Here is a 24663-nt window from a genome sequence, read left to right on the forward strand (position 1 = left end):
AAGAATTGGCTTTGGGGGTGACCAAATAAAATTATTTACCTTTGAAGAACTTCGGATGTTTTCAATGAGGAGACTCTCATTTAGATAGCAAATGTTCCGTTTTTCCTGAAAGATTCTTTGTGTAGGAGAAATCGCTCCGTTTTGTTTGTCACATTTGGCTACCAAAAATAAAATTCAGTCATCAAAACGCCAAACTTTTTTCCAAATTAACTCCATAATATCGACTGAAACATGGTAAACGTTGTTTAGAATCAACCTCAAGGTGTTTTTCACATATCTCTTCGATGATATATCGTTCGTGGAAGTCTGCTCTCTCCTCTGAATCACATGGACGAATGCTTGCAGCTGAAGATTACGCACCAATTTCGACAAAGGACACTGGCCGGACACCTGGAAAATGTAGTCTCTTATGGCCAATCTTCCAATGATATGCCTACAAACACATCACAATGCTGCAGACACCTTGGGGAAACGGCAGAAAGTGTAGGCTCGTTCAGGGCGCATTCACAGCCATATAAGGAGACAATGGAAAACAGCGCCTCAAACATTTGGCTCACTTCCTGTTTGAAGTTTCATCTTGGTTTCGCCTGTAGCATCAGTTCTGTGGCACTCACAGATAATATCTTTGCAGTTTTGGAAACGTCAGAGTGTTTTCTTTCCAAAGCTGTCAATTATATGCATAGTCGAGCATCTTTTCATGACAAAATATCTTGTTTAAAACGGGAACGTTTTTTCATCCAAAATTGAAATACTGCCCCTAGTGTTCCAAGAGGTTAACAGTGTCCACTGAAGGGTCAGAGGTATACAGAATGGTGTCGTTTGCGTAGAGGTGGATCAAAGAAGAGAGCGACATCATTGATGTATAGAGAGAAGAGAGTCGGCCCGAGAATTTAACCCTGTGGCACCCTCAGAGAATGCCAGAGGTCCGGATAACAGGCCCGCCGATTTGACATACTGAACTCTATCGGAGAAGTAGCTGGTGAACCAAGCGAGGCAGTCATTTGAGAAACCAAGGCTGTTGAGTCTGCCAATAACAATGCTGTGATTGACAGAGTCGAAAGCCTTGGCCAGGCTGATTGATACGGCTGCACAGAAGTGTCTCTTATCGATGGCGGTTTTGATATCGTTTATGACCTTGAGCGTGGCTGAGGTGCACCAGATTGCATAGCGAAACCAGATTGCATAGCGGAGAAGTTGCTGTGGGGGGTGCAGTGCTGTTGACCAGGGTAGGGGTCACCACCGATTTATCGGTGGTGACAGTGGTTCCTATCCTCAGTGCAGTGGGCAGCTACAGTGTCCAGGAATTATTTGAGTTTGTGTTTCTGCTTGATAATGCTAGCCTTGGCTTTTTTGCCTGTGTATATTGGTTTCTAGCTTCCCTGAAAGTTGCATGTCACGGGGGCTGTTCGATGCTAATGCAGAACGCCATAGGATGTTTTTGTGTTGGTTAAGGGCAGTCAGGTCTGGAGAGAACCAAGGGTTATATCTGTTCCTGGTTCTAAATTTCTTGAATGGGGGATGCTTATTTAAGATCGTGAGGAAGGCATTTAAAAAAAATAACCAGGCATCCTCTACTGACGGGATGAGATCAATATCCTTCCAGGATACCCCGGCCAGGTCGATTAGAAAGGCCTGCTCGCTGAAGTGTTTCAGGGAGCGTTTGACAGTGATGAGTGGAGGTCGTTTGACCTCTGACCCATTACGGATGCAGGCAATGAGGCAGTGATCGCTGAGATCTTGGTTGAAAACAGCAGAGGTGTATTTTGAGGGCAAGTTGGTTAGGATGATATCTATGAGGGTGCCCGTGTTTACGGCTTTGGGGTGGCAACTGGTAGGTTCATTGATAATTTGTGTGAGATTGAGGGCATCAAGCTTAGATTGTAGGATGGCTGGGGTGTTAAGCATGTTCCAGTTTAGGTCGCCTAGCAGCACGAGCTCTGAAGATAGATGGGGGGCAACCAGTTCACATATGGTGTCCAGAGCACAGCTGGGGGCAGAGAGTGGTCTATAGCAGGCGGCAACGGTGAGAGACTTGTTTTTAGAGAGGTGGATTTTTAAAAGTAGAAGTTCAAATTGTTTCGGTACAGACCTGAATAGTAGGACAGAACTCTACAGGCTATATTTGCAGTAGATTGCAACATCGCCCCCTTTGGCCGTTCTATCTTGTCTGAAAATGTTGTTGTTAGGGATGGAGATTTCAGAATTTTTGGTGGTCTTCCTAAGCCAGGATTCAGACTCGGCTAGAACATCCAGGTTGGCAGAGTGTGCTAAAGCAGTGCTAAAGCTGTGAATAAAACAAACTTGGGGTGGAGGCTTCTAATGTTAACATGCATGAAACCAAGGCTATTACGGTTACAGAAGTCATCAAAAGAGAGCACCTGGGGAATCACCAGAGGAACAGAGGAGGAGTAGGATAAGGGTGCGGCTAAAAGCTATGAGAATTGGTTGCCTAGAATGTCCGGTACAGAGAGTAAAAGGAGGTTTCTGGGGGCAATGAAATAGCTTCAAAGTATAATGTACAGACAAAGGTATGGTAGGATATGAATACAGTGGAGGTACACCTAGGTATTGAGTGATGATGAGAGAGATATTGTCTCTAGAAACATCATTGAAACCTGGTGATGTCATCGCATGTGTGGGTGGTGGAACTTTAAGGTTGGATAAGGTATAATGAGCAGGGCTAGAGTCTCGACAGTGAAATAAGCAAATAAACACTAACCAGAACAGCAATGGACAAGGCATATTGACATTAAGGAGAGGCGTGCTTAGTCGAGTGATCATTAAGGGTCCAGTGAGTGGTGAGGTTGGTTGGGATAACGGCAATTCAGACAACTAACCGGGCCATCGGTAGCAAGCTAGCATAGGATGTAGGTCTGTTTTTGTCTTGTCGGTTATAAGGTTACATTTTTGTTAATCTAACTGCATTGTCCGATTTACAATAGGCTTTACAGCGAAAGCATGCCATGCGATTGTTTGAGGACGGTGCCCCACATCAAAAATTTTTTCAACCAGCACAGGCTTTGTAAAATCACAAATAACGATTAAATATTCACTTACTTTTTGAAAATCTTCCTCTGATTTGCAATCCAAAGGGTCCCAGCTACAAAATGCTTGTTATATAAAATCCTTCTATTTATCCCAAAAAGACTGTTTAGTTGGCACCATCGATTTGAGTAATCCACTCATTCAACATGCAGAGAAAGGATTCCAAAAAGCTACCACTAAACTTTGTGAAAACCTGTTACGGCTAGACGTTTCGCTAGCGGAACCCCTCGACAACATCGGATGAAATGGCAGAGCGCCAAATTCAAATGAAATTACTATAAATATTAAACTTTCATGAAATCACACATGCAATACATCAAATTAAAGCTACACTTGTTGTTAATCCAGCCATCGTGCCAGATTTCAACAAGGCTTTACGGCGAAAGTAAACCCTGCTATTATCTGAGGACAGCACCCCATCAAACAAACACATGACAATCATATTTATACCCGCCAGGTGCGACACAAAACTCAGAAATAACGATATAATTCATGCCTTACCTTTGAATATCTTCTTCTGTTGGCACTCCAATATGTCCCATAAACATCACAAAGGGTCTTTTTGTTTGATTAATTCCGTCCTTATATCCCCAAAATGTCAATTTATTTGGCGCGGTTGATTCAGAAAAACACCTGTTCCAACATGACTACACATTATCTAATAAATTACCTGTAATCTTGGTCCAAACATTTCAAACAACTTTCCTAATCCAACTTTAGGTATTTTTAAACGTAAATAATCAATAAAAATTTAAGATGGGATACACTGCGTTCAATAGTGGATAAAAATGAAAGTGGAGCGAGCTTCAGGTCGCGTGCCCCAAATAAAACAGTACACTTGGCTATACACCCAGAACTGAAAGGGCTTCTTCTTCATTTCTCAAGAGAAAAACACCAACCAATTTCTAAAGACTGTTGACATCTAGTGGAAGCAATAGGAACTGCAAGCCAGTGCCTTAGAAATCTAGATAGAAAACCCATTGAAAACACAGTGAACTCAAAAAACAATTTTCCTGGATGATTTGTCCTCGGGGTGTCACCTGCCACATAAGTTCTGTTATACTCACAGACATTATTTTAACAGTTTTAGAAACTTTAGAGTGTTTTCCATCCAAACATTAGAGTGTTTTCTATTCTATTTAAATCTCAGGTACCCTAAAATGTCATTGAAATATTATAGTTTAAATCGGAAAGAAGTATGTTCAATAGGAAAGTAAAAATGAGCAGTTGCATGTCTACTTAGTCTCTCGCACAGACGTCTCTGACTCCCAGTACCAAAACTCAAAATTCTTCCTCTTTTGGGAAGAAACAAGCCTGAAACCTTGAACATAGACTGTTGACATCTAGTGGAAGCCATAGGAATTGCGATATGGGAGTTGGAATTGCATATGACACATGGCTTTCCATTGTAAGAGCATTGGCTCTCAAAAACAATATTCGTCCTATCATATCAATTGTGTTATTGTCTCATGCATTATTTTAACATTTCTACAAACTTCAAAGTGTTTTCTATCCAAGGGTACTGACTTTATGCATATCCTGGCTTCTGGACCTGTGTAACAGGCAGTTTACTTTGGGCACGTCAGTCAGACAGGAAGTGGAGAAAAATAGACCTAAGCCTGAAAAATTAATAAGTAAAGAAATCCCACAAATGAACTTTTAACAAAGCACACTAGTTCATTTAAATGCATTCCAGGTGAGTACCTCATGAAGCTGGTTGAGAGAATGCCAAGTGTGCAAAGATGTCATCAAGGCAAAGGGTGGCTACTTTGAAGAATCTTTTTTTGTATTTTTGTAAGATGTTACCATGGAATAATGAAGTATAATTACAAGCATTTCATAAATGTCAAATGCTTTTATTGACAATTACATGAAGTTGATGTAAAGAGTCAATATTTGCAGTGTTGACCCTTCTTTATCAAGAACTCTGCAATCCGCCCTTGCATGCTGTCAATTAACTTCTGGGCCACTGATGGCAGCCCATTCTTGCATAATCAATGCTTGTAGTTTGTTCGAATTTGTGGGTTTTTGTTTGTCCACCCTCCTCTTGAGGATTGACCACAAGTTCTCAATGGGATTGAGGTCTGGGGAGTTTCCTGGCCATGGACCCAAAATATTGATGTTTTGTTCCCAGAGCCACTTAGTTATCACTTTTGCCTTATGGCAAGGTGCTCCATCATGCTGGAAAAGGTATCGTTCATTTTATTTTTTATTTTTTTTGTTTCACCTTTATTTAACCAGGTAGGCTAGTTGAGAACAAGTTCTCATTTGCAACTGCGACCTGTTCATCACCAAACTGTTCCGGGATGGTTGGGAGAAGTTGCTCTCGGAGGATGTGTTGGTACCATTCTTTATTCATGGCTGTGTTCTTAGGCAAAATTGTGAGTGACCCCTCTCCCTTGGCTGAGAAGCAACCCCACGCATGAATGGTCTCAGGATGCTGTTGGAATGACACAGGACTGATGGTAGCGCTCACCTTCTCTTCTCCGGACAAGCTTTTTTCTGGATACCCCAAACAATCGGAAAGGGAATTCATCAAAGAAAATGACTTTACCACAGTCCTCAGCAGTCCAATCCCTGTACCTTTTGCAGAATATCAGTCTGTCCCTGATGTTTTTCCTGGAGAGAAGTGGCTTCTTTGCTGCCCTTCTTGACACCAGGCCATCCTCCAAAAGTCTTCGCCTTACTATGCGTGCAGATGCACTCACACCTGCCTGCTGCCATTCCTGAGCAAGCTCTGTAATGGTTGTGCCCTGATCCCACAGCTGAATCAACTTTAGGAGACGATCCTGGCTCTTGCTGGACTTTTCTTCACAACAATTGAAGCGTTCTCCTTCAAGTTTTTGATGATCCGATAAATAGTTGATTTAGGTGCAATCTTACTGGCAGCAATATCCTTGCCTGTGAAGCCCTTTTTGTGCAAAGCAATGATGACGGCACGTGTTTCCTTGCAGGTACCCATGGTTGACAGAGAAAGAACAATGATTCCAAGCACCACCCTCCTTTTGAAGCTTCCAGTGTGTTATTCAAACTCAATCAACATGACAGAGTGATCTCCAGCCTTGTCTGTGTCAACACTCACACCTGTGTTAACGAGAGAATCACTGACATGATGTTAGCTTGTCCTTTTGTGGCATGGCTGAAATGCAGTCAATATTTTTGGGGGGGGATTCAGTTAATTTGCATGGCAAAGAGGGACTTTGCAATTATTTGCAATTCATCTGATCACTCTTCAAAACATTCTGGAGTATATGCAAATTGCCATCATACAATCATACAATGATTTGATTTGATTTACAAACTGAGGCAGCAGACTTTGTGAAAATGTATATTTGTGTCTTTCTCAAAACTTTTGGCCACAACTGTATATGTGTTATTTCATTGTTTTGATGTTTTCACTATTATTTTACAAAAAACAAAAAAAAACCATTGAATGGGTAGGTGTGTAAAAACATTTGACTGGTACTGTGTATGCATGTAATTGTATTTCATTTTATGCTCATATTATTGTATATATATATTTTTAAATATATTTTTTTACCTTTATTTAACCAGGCAAGTCAGTTAAGAACAAATTCTTATTTTCAATGACGGCATAACCCCTGAAAATGTCATGTTGATAGGACATTCATTTCTTGAGATATTTTAATTTGTGTTTGTTAATCTCCTCCTGTGTCATTTTTGGAGAAGGCTTTGCAATTGACCTTTTTCAATTGACCTTTTGACCCCAAATTCCTTTTGCCTTTGTGTTGAAAGATGAGTTAGGGGACAGGATGTGTGTGCGTTTCTGTGTGCGTGGGAGAGAGAATGTGCGTGAGAGAGAGAGAGAAAGAGAGAGGAACGGAAAGAAAGAGAGAGAATCTACTTGTGCATTGTGTACTGTTCCATTTCTCCCCAGTTGAAGAAGAGAAGCCTTTTAACAATACTGTCTTTTCTGGGATAGTCATCTAAAAGAGACAATTTAGCATGGCTCTTTTCCTAATAACAGTGAGTAGTCGGCTAATCAACTGGTCCCAATCAACCTTCAGCCTTATCAAGTTGTATTTAGTGTTTAGATGTGCTTCTATCTTTATCTCTTAGTCACAATAGAATAGAGGGCTGCTCCTAAATAACACAGCAAGGAAGCCACAAGTGCCTGAGTCACGTAGACACACACACACAGTTCCCTGCTGAATCTACAGTGCCTATCATAAGTATTCATCCCCTTTTGATTTCTTGACATTTATGTGTGATTAAAATGGTTTTGGGCAGGCAAACCTTTCGTGTAGATATTTTCCTGATTAATATGTGGAGTGTCTCAGTGTGGTGTAAGGTACAGTAGGTGAAGGCTGTGTACATTACAAATGTCTAACCATTGTGAGGAAGGTCCCCACATAGTCTATCAAATATGATTGATGGAATTTAGTATAGTTTGGATGAACGTATTCTTGATATTGATGAAGTGCATCTGTGTGTCTGTGCCCAGACCTTGACAAACCAGTTCTGACGGTGCACCAGACCATCAGCGATGTGCGCGGGAGCTTCTATCAGGAGAAGACGGTGTTCCTCCGCTGTACTGTCAACTCCAACCCCCCGGCCCGCTTCATCTGGAAACGAGGCACCATTCCCATAGAGCAGAGCAAGGATCAAGGAGTGGACATCTACGAACCGCTATACACACAGGTATGGTACGAGGACCACAAACACACATTTACACTCTTAAGCTACTAGCATTGTACCCCATGCAACAGATCAAGGATAACAGACCCATAGAGCAAGGATAACAGACCCACAACCCATAGAATAGTATATGTGCAGGCTCACTACATACCCACACACAAATTAACCGCAACAAAGAAAGGATAACTGAGTGGACATCTACACTCTAAAAAATGCTGGGTTAAAAACAACCCAATTTAAATGCTGGACTGAACACATGCTGGGTTATTTTGACCCAAAAAGTTGGGTAGCGTTAATAACAGAGCATGTTGGGTTGTTTGGATCACCCAAACATGGGTTAATTTTATCCAGGTCACCCGTGATACAATGTCGGGAGATGATGTGGAAACTGGCCACTAGGGGTAACAGTGAGCATTGTTACCTTCAAGTAGGTTGCAGTTTTGCTAGGGCAGAGTTTCCCAAACTCGGCCCTCGGGACCCCAAGGCATGCACGTTTATTTTTTTGCCCTAACATTACACAGCTGATTCAAATGATGAAAGCTGGATGATTAGTTGATTATTTGAATCTGCTGTGTATCGCTGGGGCAAAACCAAGACGTGCACCCCGTGCACCCCTTGTGGTCCCGAGGACCAAATTTGGGAAAACCTGCACTATGGTGTTGTGGACAGGAATGGGGGATGGGTGTAAGCATCTGCCTCTGCGTCCAAAGGTTGCACGTTCAAATCCAGCGATAGGAAGTTGTTTTTGATATTTTTGTTTTAATTCTAAATCTTAATCCATATGGATATGCATAGGCCCTTGGGGAACTCATACAATTCTGTAAGCCTAATTAAAGCTTCAAAAGTGTAGTTGTTTAACCTTAACATGTGATAACAATACAATGGAATAGATGAACTGGAATGACATTTACTCTCACGAGTGGACAAAAGCCATGCCCCTGAAAGCCATGCCTCCATTCTTTTGAGCTGACCCGCTGGGTCATATCTGAAAAACCCAGCATCAATAACACAGCAATTTTTAAAGAAATCAACCCAACTAAAAGGTGCTGCATGTTCAATCCGACGTCTACATTGGCCATGCAGCATATACAGTGCTACGGACTCAGTCGAAGTCAGAATCATACTTTTTGTGTTTCGCGGAGCAGAGCTGTTGTGAAGGAAGTTGTCAAGGAAGTGATTTTGTGTTTATACAAGACCTCCTGCCCATCAATCATGTCAATGTGGCGCTATATAGAGCTATGCTTAGCCATACGCATTGTTACAAAACTTGTGAGGCGCACGGCGATGCGGTACGGAGCTCAAATTGGCCTTTGGAGGCTCTGCAATTGTGTCACACCCTCCATATGGAGCCTGACCACATTTTCGGATCAACCATGACTTGGCTTTAAGTGATCCAATGCCTGAAACCCAGCAGTTGGGTCAACCAAGATTTTTAGAGCTAACTGCACCTCAGATTGCAGCCCAAATAAATGTTTGACAGTTCAAGTAACAGACACATCTCAACATCAAATGTTCAGAGGAGACTGTGAATGAGGCCTTCATGGTCGAATTACTTAAAAAAACACTACTAAAGGACACCAAAAATAAGAAGAGACTTGTTTGGGCCAAGACACACGAGCAATGGACATTAGACCGGTGGGAATCTGTTTTTTTGGTCTGATGAGCCAAATGTGAGATTTTTGGTTCCAACCACAGTGTCTTTGTGAGACGCAGAGTAGGTGAACGGATGATCTCTCCATGTGTGGTTCCCACCGTGAAGCATGTAGGAGGAGGTGTGATGTGTGAGGGTGCTTTGCTGGTGACACTGTCTGTGATTTATTTAGAATTCAAGGCACACTTATCCAGCATGGCTAGCGCAACATTTTGCAGCGATACGACATCCCATCTGGTTAGTGCTCCAGGTTGGGTAAGGACTATTTGACGAAGAAGGATGGAGTGCTGCATCAGATGACCTGGCCTCCTTAACACAGATGAGATGGTTTGGGATGAGTTGGACTGCAGAGTGAAGGGAAAGCAGCCAACAAGTGCTCATCGTATGTGGGAACTCCAACAAGACTGTTAGAAAAGCAATCCAGGTGAATCTGGTTGAGAGAATACCAAGAGAATACAAAGCTGTCAAGGCAAAGGGTGGCCACTTTGAAGAATCTAAAATCAAATTTAATTTGTTTCAAACTTTCCTGGTTACTGCATGATTACATTTGTGTTATTTAAAAGTTTGATGTCTTCACTTTTATTCTTCAATGTAGAAAATTAGTGCTTACTTGCTTCCTGCCAACTTGCTGCCAGCCTATATGGCATATTGACGGCATGCTCAGTCACACAAACACAATTGAACTTCCACCTACTGATTGGCAACTCATTTCCATCTCTGCGACTTCTTACCTCATCTCCCTGTCACTCTCTCTCTCCCTCTCTCTCTTTCTCTTTATTTTGGCAGATGACACTGGCAAGAAACTAATCAGGATAGCTAATCAGCTAATCCGGAACATCTGTGGACAATGTACAGTTGAAGTCGGAAGTTTACATACACTCAGGTTGAAGTTATTAAAACTCGTTTTTCAACCACTACACACATTTCTTGTTAACAAACTATAGTTTTGGCAAGTCGGTTAGGACATCTACTTTGTGCATGACACAAGTCATTTTTCCAACAATTGTTTACACACAGATTATTTCACTTATAATTCACTGTATCACAATTCCAGTGGGTCAGAAGTTTACAAATACTAAGTTGACTGTGCCTTTAAACAACTTGAAGAATTCCAGAAAATGATGTCATGGCTTCAGAAGCTTCTGATAGGCTAATTGACATCATTTGAGTCAATTGGAGGTGAACCTGTGGATGTATTTCAAGGCCTACCTTCAAACTCAGTGCCTCTTTGCTTGACATCATGGGAAAATCAAAAGAAATCAGCCAAGACCTCAGAAAAAATATGGTAGACCTCCACAAGGCCGGTTCATCCTTGGGAGCAATTGCCAAACACCTAAAGGTACCACACTCATCTGTACAAACAATTGTACGCAATTATAAACACCATGGGACCACGCAGCCTTCATACCGCTCAGGAAGGAGACGCATTCTGTCTCCTAGAGATGAATGCACTTCGGTGCAAAGAGTGCAATCAATCCCAGAACAACAGCAAAGGACCTTGTGAAGATGCTGGAGGAAACAGGTACAAAAGTAAATATATCCACAGTGAAACGAGTCCTATAGTGACATAACCTGAAAGGCTGCTCAGCAAGGAAGAAGGCACTGCTCCAAAACCGCCATAAGAAAGCCAGACTACGGTTTACAACTGCACACGGGGGACAAATATCTTACTTTTTGGAGAAATGTCCCCTGGTCTGATGAAACTGTTTGGCCATAATGACCATCGTTATGTTTGGAGGAAAAGGGGGAGGCTTGCAAGCCGAAGAACACCATCCCAATCGTGAAGCATTTTGGTGGCAGCATCATGTTGTGGGGGTGGCAGCATCATGTTGTGGCGGGTGCTTTGCTGCAGAAGGGTCTGTGCACTTCACAAAATAGATGGCCTCATGAGGGAGGAAAATATGTGGATATATTGAAGCAACATCTCAAGACATCAGTCAGGAAGTTAAAGCTTCGTCGCAAATTGGTCTTCCAAATGGACAATGACCCCAAGCATACTTCCAAAGTTGTGGCAAAATACCTTAAGGACAACAAAGTCAAAATATTGGAGTGGCCATCACAAAGCCATGACCTCAATCCTATAGAAAATGTGTGCGTGAACTAAAAAAGCCTGTGCGAGCAAGGCCTACAAACCTGATTCAGTTACACCAGCTCTGTCAAGAGGAACGGGCCAAAACTCACCCAACTTATTGTGGGAAGCTTGTGGAAGGCTACCCGAAACGTTTGACCCAAGTTAAACAATTTTAAAGGCAAATCTACTAAATACTAATTGAGTGTCTGTAATCTTCTGACCCACTGGGAATGTGGTGAAAGAAATAAAAGCTAAAAGAAATAATTCTCTCTACTATTATTCTGACATTTCACATTCTTAAAATAAAGTGGTGATCCAAACTGACCTAAAACAGGGAATTCTTACTAGGATTAAATGTCAGCAATTGTGAAAAACTGAGTTTAAATGTATTTGGCTAAGGTGTATGTAAACTTTCGACTTCAACTGTATGTGTGTGTGTGTGTGTGTGTGTCAGAATGAGGTGCGGATCTGAGTGAGAGTGATGTGTGTCTTGTATTTATCCATTGTGTGTGTGTGTGTGTGTGTGTGTGTGTGAGAATGCAGTGTGGATCTGAGTGATGTGTGTCGGTGAGCAAGAATGGTATTGTGTGCGTGTGCATTCTCCTGCCTTTGCGCATGAGTCCTTACAAGCGACTACAGTATATCCGTATCTGCGCTGGGAATAAGCGAAGTTCATGTACAGAGTTATGACTTTAATGGCGTTTCCAGAATCCCTGCTTCCTGCCTGCACCTCTGAGTCCGGGGCACATCTGTGATGTCCTGTGTGTGTGTGTCCTGTGTTTTAGAGTGTCGCTGGAAGGATCTGAGAGAAGGGGGAGACTTGGGACATAAACAAAGCCAGGATCATCAGCTTTCCGAGCATCTGAAAATGTGACGCTGAACCCAAATGTCCACTTCTCTGCCCCCTACCTCTGTGATCAGGGAAAAGAGGATGGAAAGGGGAACGGTGTGTCTGAACCTAAGCCTGACTGTCAATGACCTCATTCTCTCTCCCTTTGAACTTTCTCACCATTTTTCTCTCCCCTCTACACAAACCCTTATTGATACAGTACACAATGCTCCTATACCGTTTTCAACCACAACACACACATAAGCACTCATCTTCTGCAGCAGAACCTCTATCTTTAAAACCACAGGTCCCTTTGAACCCCAGCATCCGTCACCAAACAGCAACATAAAAGCAGTCTAGTTAGTGCCTCCAATCCATTCTGACAGCAAAACAAACACCAGGGCACATGCTAGAACAGCTACCCCAGCAGCGGTCCCCGCTGTTGGGCATGAATCAAAGGAAACCTCCTTTTATCTGGGGCTCTGGGGGAGCCCTGGCCAAGGAAAAAAGAGGGCTGTCTGGGTGCAGAGTGACCACACAGCTCGGGGTGAAGTGGGCAACGCCGAAACGCCAAGGGGCTGCCAATAGAAGGGGAGCGGGAGGGGAGAAGGGTAGAGAGGGTAGAAGAGGCCATGTTTGCCTGGATCATGCTCAGTAGGTGACAATGTAAACAGTTTTGCAACATAAACAATGAAAATGGTTTATATGCCTCTTGCATTGTGTGTTTTGTGCCTCCTCAACACAACTGACTATACAGTAAGTGCAAACCAAGGGTGTTGAGTCTGAATACAGCTGCACAGTAATGTCTCTTATCGATGGCGGTTATGATATCGTTTAGGACCTTGAGCGTGGCTGAGGTGCACCCATGACCAGCTCTGAAACCAGATTGCATAGCGGAGAAGTTACGGTGGGATTCGAAATGGTCGGTAATCTGTTTGTTAACTTGGCTTTTAAAGACCTTACAAAGGCAGGGTAGAATAGATATAGGTCTGTAGCAGTTTGGGTCTATAGTGTCTCCCCCTTTGAAGAGGGGGATGACCGCGACAGCTTTCCAATCTTTGGGGATCTCAGACGATATGAAAGAGAGGTTGAACAGGCTAGTAATAGGGGTTGCAACAATTTCGGCAGATCATTTTTGAAAGAGAGGGTCCAGATTGTTTAGCCCGGCTGATTTGTAGAGGTCCAGATTTTGCAGCTCTTTTAAAACATCAGCTATCTGGATTTGGGTGAAGGAGAAATGGGGGAGTCGTGGGCGAGTTGCTGTGGGGGGCGCAGGGCTGTTGACCGGGGTAGGGATATCATAACTGCCATCGATAAGAGACAATACTGTACAGCCATATTCATTGACCTAGCCAAGGCTTTCGACTCTGTCAATCACCACATTCTTATCGGCAGACTCAACAGCCTTGGGTTCTCTAATCACTGCCTCGCCTGGTTCACCAACTACTTCTCTGATAGGGTTCAGTGTGTCAAATCGGAGGGCCTGTTGTCCGGACCTCTGGCAGTCTCTATGGGGGTGCCACAGGGTTCAATTCTCGGGCCGACTCTCTTCTCTGTATCCATCAATGATGTCACTCTTGCTGCTGGTGATTCTTTGATCCACCTCTACGCAGACGACATCATTCTGTATACCTCTGGCCCTTCGTTGGACACTAACCTCCAGATGAGCTTCAATGCCATACAACTCTCCTTCTGTGGCCTCCAACTGCTCTTAAATGCAAGTAAAACTAAATGCATGCTCTTCAACCGATTGCTGCCCGTCCAGCATCACTACTCTGGGCGGTTCTGACCTAGAATATGTAAGACAACTACAAATACCTAGGTGTCTCCTTCCAGACCCACATTAAGCATCTCTAATCCAATATTAAATCTAGAATCATTCCTATATCGCAACAAAGCATCCTTCACTCATACTGCCAAACATACCCCCGTGAAACTGACTATCCTAACGATCCTCAACTTCGGCGATGTCATTTACAAAAACACTCTACTCAACAAATTGGATGCAGTCTATCACAGTGCATCTGTTTTGTCACCAAAGCCCCATATACTACCCACCACTGCAACCTGTATGCTCTTGTTGTATGCCAAACCCACTGGCTCCAGGTCATCTACAAGTCTTTGCTTGGTAAAACCCTGCCTTATCTCATTTCACTGGTCACCATAGCAGCACGTGCTCCAGCAGGTATATTTCACTGGTCACCCCCAAAGCGAACTCTTCCTTTGGCCATCTTTCCTTCCAGTTCTCTGCTGCCAATGACTGGAACGAACTGCAAAAAATTACTGAAGCCAGTGTCTCATATCTCCCTCACTAACTTCAAGCACCAGCTGTCAGAGCAGCTCACAGATCATTGCACCTGTACATAGCCCATCTGTAAATAGCCCATCCAACTCCCTCATCCCCACACTGTATTTATTTATTTTGCTCCTTTTCACCCCAGTATCTCTACTTGCATATTCATCTTCAGCACTTCTATCACTCCAGTGTTTAATTCTTATATCATAATTTCCTTCGCCACTATTGCCTATTTTATTGCCTTACCTCCCTCATCCTACCTCATTTGCACACACTGTGTATATACTTATTTTTTAAATCTACTGTATTATTGACTGTATGTTTGTTTATTCCATGTGTAACTCTGTTGTTGTATGTGTCAAACTGCTTTGCTTTATCTTGGTCATGTCAGAGTTGTAAATGAGAACTTCTTCTCAACTAATCTACCTGGTTAAATAAAGGTTAAATAAAATAATTAAATGTATATACTGTATATTTTTTATACATCTCCCGTTTGGCGTGTCTTTTGTGATGTGGTTCACATCAGCACTGACAGATGTGTTTACTTGACAACTGCGTCTGAGTTTTAATCATTCCTTCTCCCCCTTTTGTTCCATGCTGGCTGAAGACCTAGCTAGCCAGGAACTAACAAACACCAGACATGGATGAAAAGGGAAACATATGCATCTTTGCCATAGATGAATAGTGTAAACTTTTAATCATATTTGCTGACACCCTCCAGTCAAATGTTGGCACCAGTAGAGTAGTTCTAGCTATATAATCCAAGCCTCTTTGGAAACACGCCTTCTCTGATGTTGCACCTTAAAATTGCCAATAATGTACCTTAGGGGAAAAGATAGTATAGGCACAAAAGCGTAGCTTTGGAAAACTTTCTGGTTTATTGCTGCCTTTCACAGTTTGGAAAGTGCATTGCACACTTGTTCACAAAACACCTATATACAGTATATGTTCCACTATCCCTAACACACCCCACCACCCCTTAACTTTGGCCCCTTACAGTACTTATAAAGTTGAATTAAATAAAAATGAGAAAAACAACGACTGCGTGGCTTTGCACGACACCAACTCCATCATCAAGTTTGCTGATGACACCAGGTTTATAGGCCTAATAACCAATAATGACGAGTCAGCCTATAGGGAAAAGGTAAGTGAACTGGCATCTCCCTTAATGTCAGCAAAATGAAGGAGTTGATTGTTGACTCCAGAAAGCAGAGGAGTAAATATGTCTTGATCCACATCAATGGTACTGCAGTAGAGAGAGTCAGCATCCACATCCCCGAGGACTTGAAATGCATCAACAACACACCACTCTTGTCAAGAGGGCGCAATAGCGTCTCTACTTCCTAAGGCGGCTAAAGAAAAAATGTATTCTGTCCTGACCGGTTACATCATGGCCTGGTACTGGAATTGCTCCGTCCACAACCGCAAGGATCTCCAGAGGGTGGTGAAGAAGGCCCAGAACATCTCTGGGACTGTGCTCCCACTCATCCAGAAGATCTACTCGAAACAGTGCCTGAAGAAGGACCGGATCATCAAGGACCCCACACACACCAACCACGAGCTGTTTGTCTTCCTTACCCTCGGGCAGACGGTATCGGAACATGAGATCTGATAACAACGGAGCATGAGGTCTGATACCTTCTATCTATAAGAGTGAATTGGACTGACCACATGCACTGACTCTCCACACTGACCCACACAGATATACACTCATCTACACACACACATACACATATAGATGCATGCTACACACACATCACAACTGCTGCCACCACATTATTATTATTATTGCTAAATACTGCACAATTTAAAACACTTGCACCCCAATCCCCGCTTTCCCAAAATGCGTGTAAATACTGGACTATAAAGTGAGCCATTTACTTTTCGTTCGTATTCTTATCGTTTCTTATTTCTTATTGTTGTTGCATTGTTGAGAATGAACCTGCAAGTAAGCAGTTTGTTGGACGGTGTCTACCCTATGTATCCAGTACATACTACTAATAAAACTGAAAGGTACAAAGCACGTACAGTACCTTCCAGGGTACCACTACAGTGACAAGCATTTGTACCCCTTTAAGAACAAATCTAAACCTTTTTTTCTGAGAGTGTGTGTGCTGTGTCTGAGAGAGATTATATTTATTTTGTAGATTTGCATGTGTAGGAGCGCGTGTTTGTGTGTGTGTGAGAGTGTATACACTGTGTTCAAATGACAGTGCATTAATGAATGTACCAACATGTGTATAAGGGTATTTATGGTGTGTGTAAGAGATTGTGTAACTGTACTGTGTTTGTGCACATATGCATGTGTGTTTGTGAAGAATACTCACATGCGGTCAGTCTGTTACTGTTATATCTGTGTAACCAGTCAATGTTTTGTCACACAGGGGGAGACCGAGGTTCTGAAGCTGAAGAACCTGAGGCTGAAGGACTTTGCCAACTACACGTGCCAGGTGTCCGTTCGCAACGTGTGTGAAATCCCTGATAGCTCTGTCACCTTTCTCCTCACCATCGGCACCAGTAAGTGCCACGTTTTCCTTGCTACCACTTTTCTACACCCCTCTTTCATTTTTTGGTGTGTGTTTTTAATGGAGACAAGCCGGTGTAGAAGGTGTGAAGTGAAGGCCTGAAGTGAGTAGAAGACAAAAGCAGCTGAGTTCATCTGACTCTGGGGAAGTAGATAAAGGGCTTCATTGCCAAAATCCCAAACTATTTCTTTAACCACTAGACCACCCCACGCCACACCCCTCTCTATTTGAATCTCCCCTTTTCTCTGTGTGAATCCATCCCTCACTTGCTCATCCCTTGTCTCACTATGTCTCACTCCACCTCACTCCCCCTCCCATCTTTCATACACAGACACTCCATCTCGTCCTCCCTCATTCCCACTTTCCTCCTCCTCCTCCATCTCTCACTCCCCCTCTCCATTTCCCTCCTTTCAGCCTCGCACTTCATCTCTCCCCTTCCTATTAAATCACTCCATCTCCCCTTTCCTTCTGTCTGTAGCATTCCCTCACTCTCTCTCTTTATTTTTTCTCCATCCATTGACGTACATCTCTCACTCCCTTGCTCCTCTCCTCCGTGTGTTACACTGTCTATCGGTCTTGTTATTCCCTCGATGTGTGACACATCTCAGGCCTTCACTTCAAATTGACCTGTCAGAAGACTCTGTTATCTCCCTTCACTCAGACCAGTCACCACGGCAGTGCCATGTTACCACCGGCAACGCTGTTGCTGTCGACAACGCTGCCAGTTCCACTGCAGCCTGCCTCCAAAGGCCAATAGTTCAACAAACGAAAGCCAGAATCCTATCTGAGCCCAATCTTCTTTTATTCCCTTTCTCAGATTCTCGCCTCATTTCAAATGTCATCCAGCAAACCCCCGCGCTACCCCGCCTCCCTTTCAAAGATATTGGCTGTTTTAATGCTGCGCTTATTTTTGGTAACACTTTATTTGGATGGTCCATCTGTAGATGCTCTACACACTATCTACAGACAATCAGTAACATGTCAACTGCATGTCTGCTGACTTTCAACAAGAAAGTGTCTGTATACTGTGGTGGTGCTACTGAAAGGCTAAAGACATGCTGTGGAAATGCTGCGGACAGTCTACAAATAGTATATTGTATATCTGTAGATGGAAAGTATTCCAACCCCTTGACTTTTTTCCACATTTTGTTACAATACACCTTATTCTGACATGGATGAAATAATTGTCCCCCCTTATCAATCCACACACAATAATGTAAGTATTCAGACCCTTTGCCATGAGACTCAAAATTGAGCTTGGGTTTTTATTTTATTTATATTAACTCTTATTTAACTAGGCAAGTCAGTTAAAGAACACATTCTTATTTACAATGACGGCCCACCAAAAGACAAAAGCCTCCTGCGGGGACTGGGATTAAAAATACAAAAATAAAATATAAATATAAGACAAAACACACATCACTACAAGAGAGAGAACACAACACTACATAAAGAGAGACCTAAGACAACATAGCTAGGCATCAACACATGACAACACAGCATGGTAGCAACACAACATGACAACCACACAACATGGTAGCAACACAACATGGTAGCAGCACAAAACATGGTACAAACATTAATTGGGCACAGACAAGAGCACAAAGGGCAAGAAGGTAGAGACAACAATATATAACACAAAGCAGCCACAACAAGTGCATCCTGTTTCCATTGATTATCCTTTAGATGTTTCTACAACTTGATTGGAGTCCACCTGTGGTAAATTAAATAGATTGGACATGATTTGGAAAGAAACGCACCTGTCTATAAAAGGTCCCGCAGTTGAGAGTGCATGTCAGAGCAAAAACCAAGCCATGAGGTCAAAGGAATTGTCCGACCAGCTACGAGACAAGATTGAATCGAGGCACAGATCTGGGGAAGTTTAGCAAATCAAATTCTGTGTCATTGAAGGTCCCCAAGAACACAGTGGCCTCCATCATTCTTAAATGGAAGAAGTTTGGAACCACTCTTCCTAGAGCTTGCCTCTCGGCCAAACTGAGCAACTGGGGGAGAAGGGCCTTGGTCGGGGAGGTGACCAAGAACCCGATGGTCACTCTGTCGGAGCTCCAGAGTTCCTCTGTGGAGTTGGTAGAACCTTCCAGAAGGACAACTATCTCTGCAGCACTCCACCAATCAGGCGTTTTGGTAGATTGGCCAGAAAGAAGCGACTCCTCAGTAAAAGGCAGATGACAGCCCGCTTGGATTTTGCCAAAAGGCACCTAAAGGACTCTCAGACCATGATAAACACAATTCTCTGGTCTGATGAAACCAAGATTTATCCAAGATATATATATACAGTTGAAGTTGGAAGTTTACATACACCTTAGCCAAATACGTTGAAACTCAGTTTCACAATTCCTGACATTTAATCCTTGTAAAAATTTCCCGTCTTAGGTCAGTTAGGATCACCACTTTATTTTAAGAATGTGAAATGTCAGGATAATAGTGGAGAGAATGATTTATTTCAGATTTAATTTAGATTTAGATTTAGTCAAAAGTTTACATACACTCAATTAGTATTTGGTAGCATTGCCTTTAAATTGTTTATCGTGGGTCAAACGTTTTGGGTAGCCTTCCACAAGCTTCCCACAATAAGTTGGGTTAATTTTGACCCATTCCTCCTGACAGAGCTGGTGCAACTGAGTCTGGTTTGTAAGGCCTTCGTCATTGCACATGCTTTTCAGTTCTGCCCACAAATGTTCAATAGGATTGAATAGGGCCAGGGCTTTCTGATGGCCACTCCAATACCTTGACTTTGTTGTCCTTAAGTCATTTTGCCACAACTTTGGAAGTATGCTTGGGGTCATTGTCCATTTTGGAAGACCCATTTGCGACCAAGCTTTAACTTCCTGACTGATGTCTTGAGATGTTGTGTCAATATATCCACATAATTTTCCCTGCCTCATGATGCCATCTATTTTGTGAAGTGCACCAGTCCCTCCTGCAGCAAAGTACCTCCAAAACATGATGCTGCTACCCCCGTAATTCCCATCTCAACCGTGATGGTGTTCTTCAGCTTGCAAGCCTCCCTCTTTTTCCTTCCCCAGCACCTCTGTGCAATCAGACCATTTGATTATTATTGTGCCACCAAGGTTACTGCAGCCAGTGTTGCCAGCACAGCCACTACCTGGGTTCGGTACTTCACCGGAAATCCCACTGGCTATGTACCAGGTCGTCGAGGTTCTCATTAGCAGCCTTGAGAAACTCCTTGCATATTATGCTCTCCCATCTGGGGGTTTTGGCTTTGTTGGACAAACCCTGCCAGGCAGACTCAGACTCTCACCTGTCATCACACTTTTCCAAGTGCACAGGTACCCCATCTTCCAACACACCCACACTCCCCCCACATACCCACATACCGTGCCTTCTATGTCCTCTATTTGCTATTTTTATCTCTACCATGTTGATTCCTGCTTAATTTGGGGCTTTTGAAGATGTATTATTTCATGAATTGTCCTTTCTTACAATGCTTTCTTTTATCTATTGATAAATACTACAAATACAATATTGAATACGAATTATTTTACAACAGTCCCTAACTTGAATAGTATAGTGTATTTCTTTATCAGTTGTTGTATTTAAGAGTTCAGTGTTCCATTACTCGCCGTTAACCATTATTTTATTTTTAAAGAATGCAAATTTGGCAACGTTTCGGCACTCATACCATTGTCCTCTCTGTCCGAAGCGGTGTACACGTTCTAGTTTGATTTTGACGACTGTATCGCCTGGGATCTGTAGATCTGGATCTGTAATTCTTTCACCAATCTCTCTGGTTCTTCACCTTCATCCTCTAATTCCGGTAAGCACCAGATTTTCTCGCATCGACCAAGTCTGTATATCAAGTAAGGCTTCTCTTAGAAACTTGTTCTCTTTTTTAGGTTCACTAACATCCATTTAAATAATATTGACAGTACCTTTTAGCTTTTTAGTTTCTTTCTCCAATGTCGTGGCTTTCTCGTCACTCATCTCGAGGCTCGCCTTCAACTCCTTTATATCTTTACTGACTAGTTCAAGTATGCCCAATTGATAATTTATCGACGTTAGCAGGTCGGTTTCCATTCTTACCATACCAGGTGGTGAAAAGCATGAATCGTCTGTGTTGGTCGAGGAGTCTCGTTTTCTTTTGGGATTAGTTCTCCATACTTACCCTGGTTACTCTCCGACATGTTTTGGCGTTGGTAATATTTGTAGATACATTTCTCTAGCCTTATAATTGGTTTTCTGTTGATATCCAGATTGAAGGTTATTTCTCACGAGTAAGTGGATCAAAGTTAGATTGAAGTGTTAATATTTAGTCCGTTTTACACATATATCATGAGGCATTCCGCACCGCCATCTTCAGTCCGTCATCTTCCTACAAAAAGTCCTTGTTTGGTGGGCGAAACAATTAAAAAATGCCACCATCTGAAGGAAGACACATTTTTCACATACTTCTTGATAGGAACAACCATCTACTTGTTCCCTTTCTTCACAGCTGTAAATTGGGACATCTGGAGTTGCCCCGGATCACCAACATTCCAAACACACCTTCCTTTCTCCTACATGTATTGTGAAAGCGTCCTCTGGCGTACTGGAATAAAATAACTTAAAAGTATAATTTGTGAACAAAGATTCAACCTACCCATTGAAGAGGCAATCTGTAGTTTAAACAAATTGGACACCCTGCCACAATTTTGGTAAACAGTTGACGGATGGAGCTGTAAGCACTCAAATTCCTAGACAGAGCTAAGGATGTAATGACTGACCATTCATTCGAGTGCATATTACAGGGGAGGAAACAAAAGTCAAACTTTGGGGCTCTCTAAATATTGATCATTTGACCGAGATGCACGCCGACAGCAAGACACAAGAGAAAGCATCTGAGCGAGCGAAACAGCGCCCCTCTGTCTCAGTAAGTGTAGCCCATATATCCGATGCTGTCTGGATAAAATGAGTACGACATAAGATAGATTCAGCCACTTGCAAATTGAAGGAAAATTATAAAACATTATTTTATACATTTTCTTTATTTTATTTTTGGGGAAGCATGGCTTCCCTTGGCAACCATGAATACACACCACTGTACAAAGCCTAATGACAATCACCGAATGTCATTAGATTTATGGTGTGTGTAACAGATGCGTCTTTCCATTCATCAAATGCCACGTGCACAGTGTACGGTTTGTATGCTGATATTATTTTGGAGTGGACGAACATGTGCAGCCTACTTTTTAAAGTGATTTGTTTGACAATCAGATTAAAAGATAACTGGTTGTGTTCATGCCATATTCAAATGTAATACATTTACCAGTAAATTACATGTCTTTACTATTAGGCCCCAAAAAAGTGGGTTATCACTAAAGTTGTTTTTTTGTCAAGCACTTTTTGTTGGAATGACACAGTGGCAGAACTGCGGATGAGGACATTACCTCCGCCTATTCTGTCTTTTTCTCTTACACCACTTTTTCATGCCTTTGAGACAGATACTCTGAAGTTTCTTTGCCATACTGGAGAGCGTGGTGCTGTTCTTAGAAATCACATCTTGCCGCATGCCCAAACCTTGTGAGAATCTAGACAAATTAAATGTAGTGTTATGAAAATTATTAATCAGATCATCTAACGGTTAAATCAGGTGGGGCCATGCTCAGACTTGGGAAGGTACCCTTGAATTGGAATTAAAAGTAAATCCCCTATTGGTAGATGGGTAAAAATAAAAAGCAGATATTGAATATCCCTTTGAGCATGAGGAAGTTATTTATTACACTTTGGATGATGTATCAATACGCACACTTACAAGATACAGGCGTCCTTTCTAACTCAGATGCCAGCAAGAGGAAGGAAACAGTTAGAGTTTAATGGTTGTGACAGGAGAAAACCAATGAATCAAAAACAATGTAGTTACTCCACAATATTAACCTAAATGACAGAGTGAAAAGAAGGAAGCCTGTGCAGAATAACAATATTCCAAAACATGCATCCTGTTTGCAGTAAAGTACTAAAGTAAAACTTTAAAAAATGTGGCAAATAAATAAATTAAGATAACACATCACTGAGTACCACTCTTTATATTTTCAAGGATGGAGGTGACTGCATCAGTTTTTGGATATGCTTGTCATCGGCAACGACTAGGGAGTTTAGGATAAAAAGAAACAGAATAGAGCTAAGCACAAACAAAATCGTAGAGGAAAACCTAGTTCAGTCTGCTTTCCAACAGACGCAGGGTGATAAATTCACATTTCAGCAGGACAATAACCAAAAACACAAGGCCAAACATACACTGGAGCTGCTTACCAAGACGACATTGAATGTTCCTGAGTGGCCTAGTTACAATTTTGCCTTAAATCGTCTTGAAAATCAATGGCAAGACTTAAAAATGGCTGTTTAGCAATGATCAACAACCAACTTCACAGGGCTTGAAGAATTTTTTAAATAACGATGTGCAAATATTGTACAATCCAGATGTGCAAAGCTCTTACAGACTATCCTAGAAAGACTCACAGCTGTAATCACTGCCAAATGCGATTCTAACATTTAATGACTGTGAATACTTATGTAAATGAGATATTTCTGTATTTCATTTGCAATACATTTGCAAAAATGTCAAAAAACATGTATTCACTTTGTCATTATGGGGTGTTGTGTGTAGATAGGTGAGAAACAAAATATATTTAATCCATTTCGAATTCAGGCTGTAGCAAAATAAAATGTGGAATAAGTCAAGGGATATGAATGCTTTCTGAAGGAATCTAATTAAAAGTGGTAGGGTAGCCAGGTATACCTGTGTATATATTGCATCCACGTGAAGGCTGGAGTGGGACCAGTAGAAAATGTCAAGTCCTCATGCGCTTCCTTAATCGTCTGCATGGCGTTCGGCTACTGCATTACCTGGAGCACTCCGCCACAGCAAGAGCCATTGATGTCACCAAAGACAAACCTAATAACGTTACACCCAGTGTTTGTCACCTGACCTGGCCCTGGTATACTAGACACTAACAAAATAGGAATGAGAACTATACCCTACGCAGTACAGAAACAGACGCTACTACATTATTACATAAGCTACATGTACTGAGTAGCCTATAGTTCTCATTACTATTTGAATTTTGTCATCAAACTTTGTCATCAAAGTCTGGCACTCTCTGGATTTATGGTGCTTTCAAGACAACTGGTAACTCGGAGTTCTACAAAGCGGCCCGAGTTCCTGACTTGCAATTCCGAGTTGGATGACCGTTCAAAACATATTTTCCCAGTTGTAACTAGTTTTTTTTTTTGAGTTCCCAGTTGTCTTGAACTCACTTAAATCAGATTTCACAGTTCTGAGTTTCCAGTTGTTTGGAGCGCGGCAGAAATCATGCTGGATTGACACCATGGCCGACTTTGAATGATTATCATTTTAAAAGAGACCCTTAAACCCAGACTTGGGACCACACACCCACTCCACTGAATAGCACAGTAGTAATTGCTTAGCAATGCTTGCAGTTAGCCACTGATTCCTTCCAAACCACTCATTGTTGAATTTACGATTTCCAACTTGTGTAATGTTTATGCCCAATGGCCGATGAGCACCAATACATTTTATCTATAATTTCTCTTCATTATTTCTCTTCA

General features: G+C 42.2%; 1 protein-coding gene across 1 annotated transcript in view; it reads left to right on the forward strand.

The window, feature by feature from the left end:
* LOC115138781 (MAM domain-containing glycosylphosphatidylinositol anchor protein 1-like) overlaps positions 1-24663 on the forward strand; it is a 324659-nt gene that overhangs the window by 153586 nt on the left and 146410 nt on the right. The window contains exons 4-5 of the mRNA XM_065025612.1: positions 7511-7707; positions 16936-17068. Of these exons, the coding sequence (XP_064881684.1) occupies positions 7511-7707; positions 16936-17068 (330 nt within the window). The remainder of the gene's footprint in view (positions 1-7510; positions 7708-16935; positions 17069-24663) is intronic.

This window comes from Oncorhynchus nerka, linkage group LG12, assembly GCF_034236695.1.
Source record: "Oncorhynchus nerka isolate Pitt River linkage group LG12, Oner_Uvic_2.0, whole genome shotgun sequence".
Lineage (NCBI taxonomy): Eukaryota > Metazoa > Chordata > Actinopteri > Salmoniformes > Salmonidae > Oncorhynchus > Oncorhynchus nerka.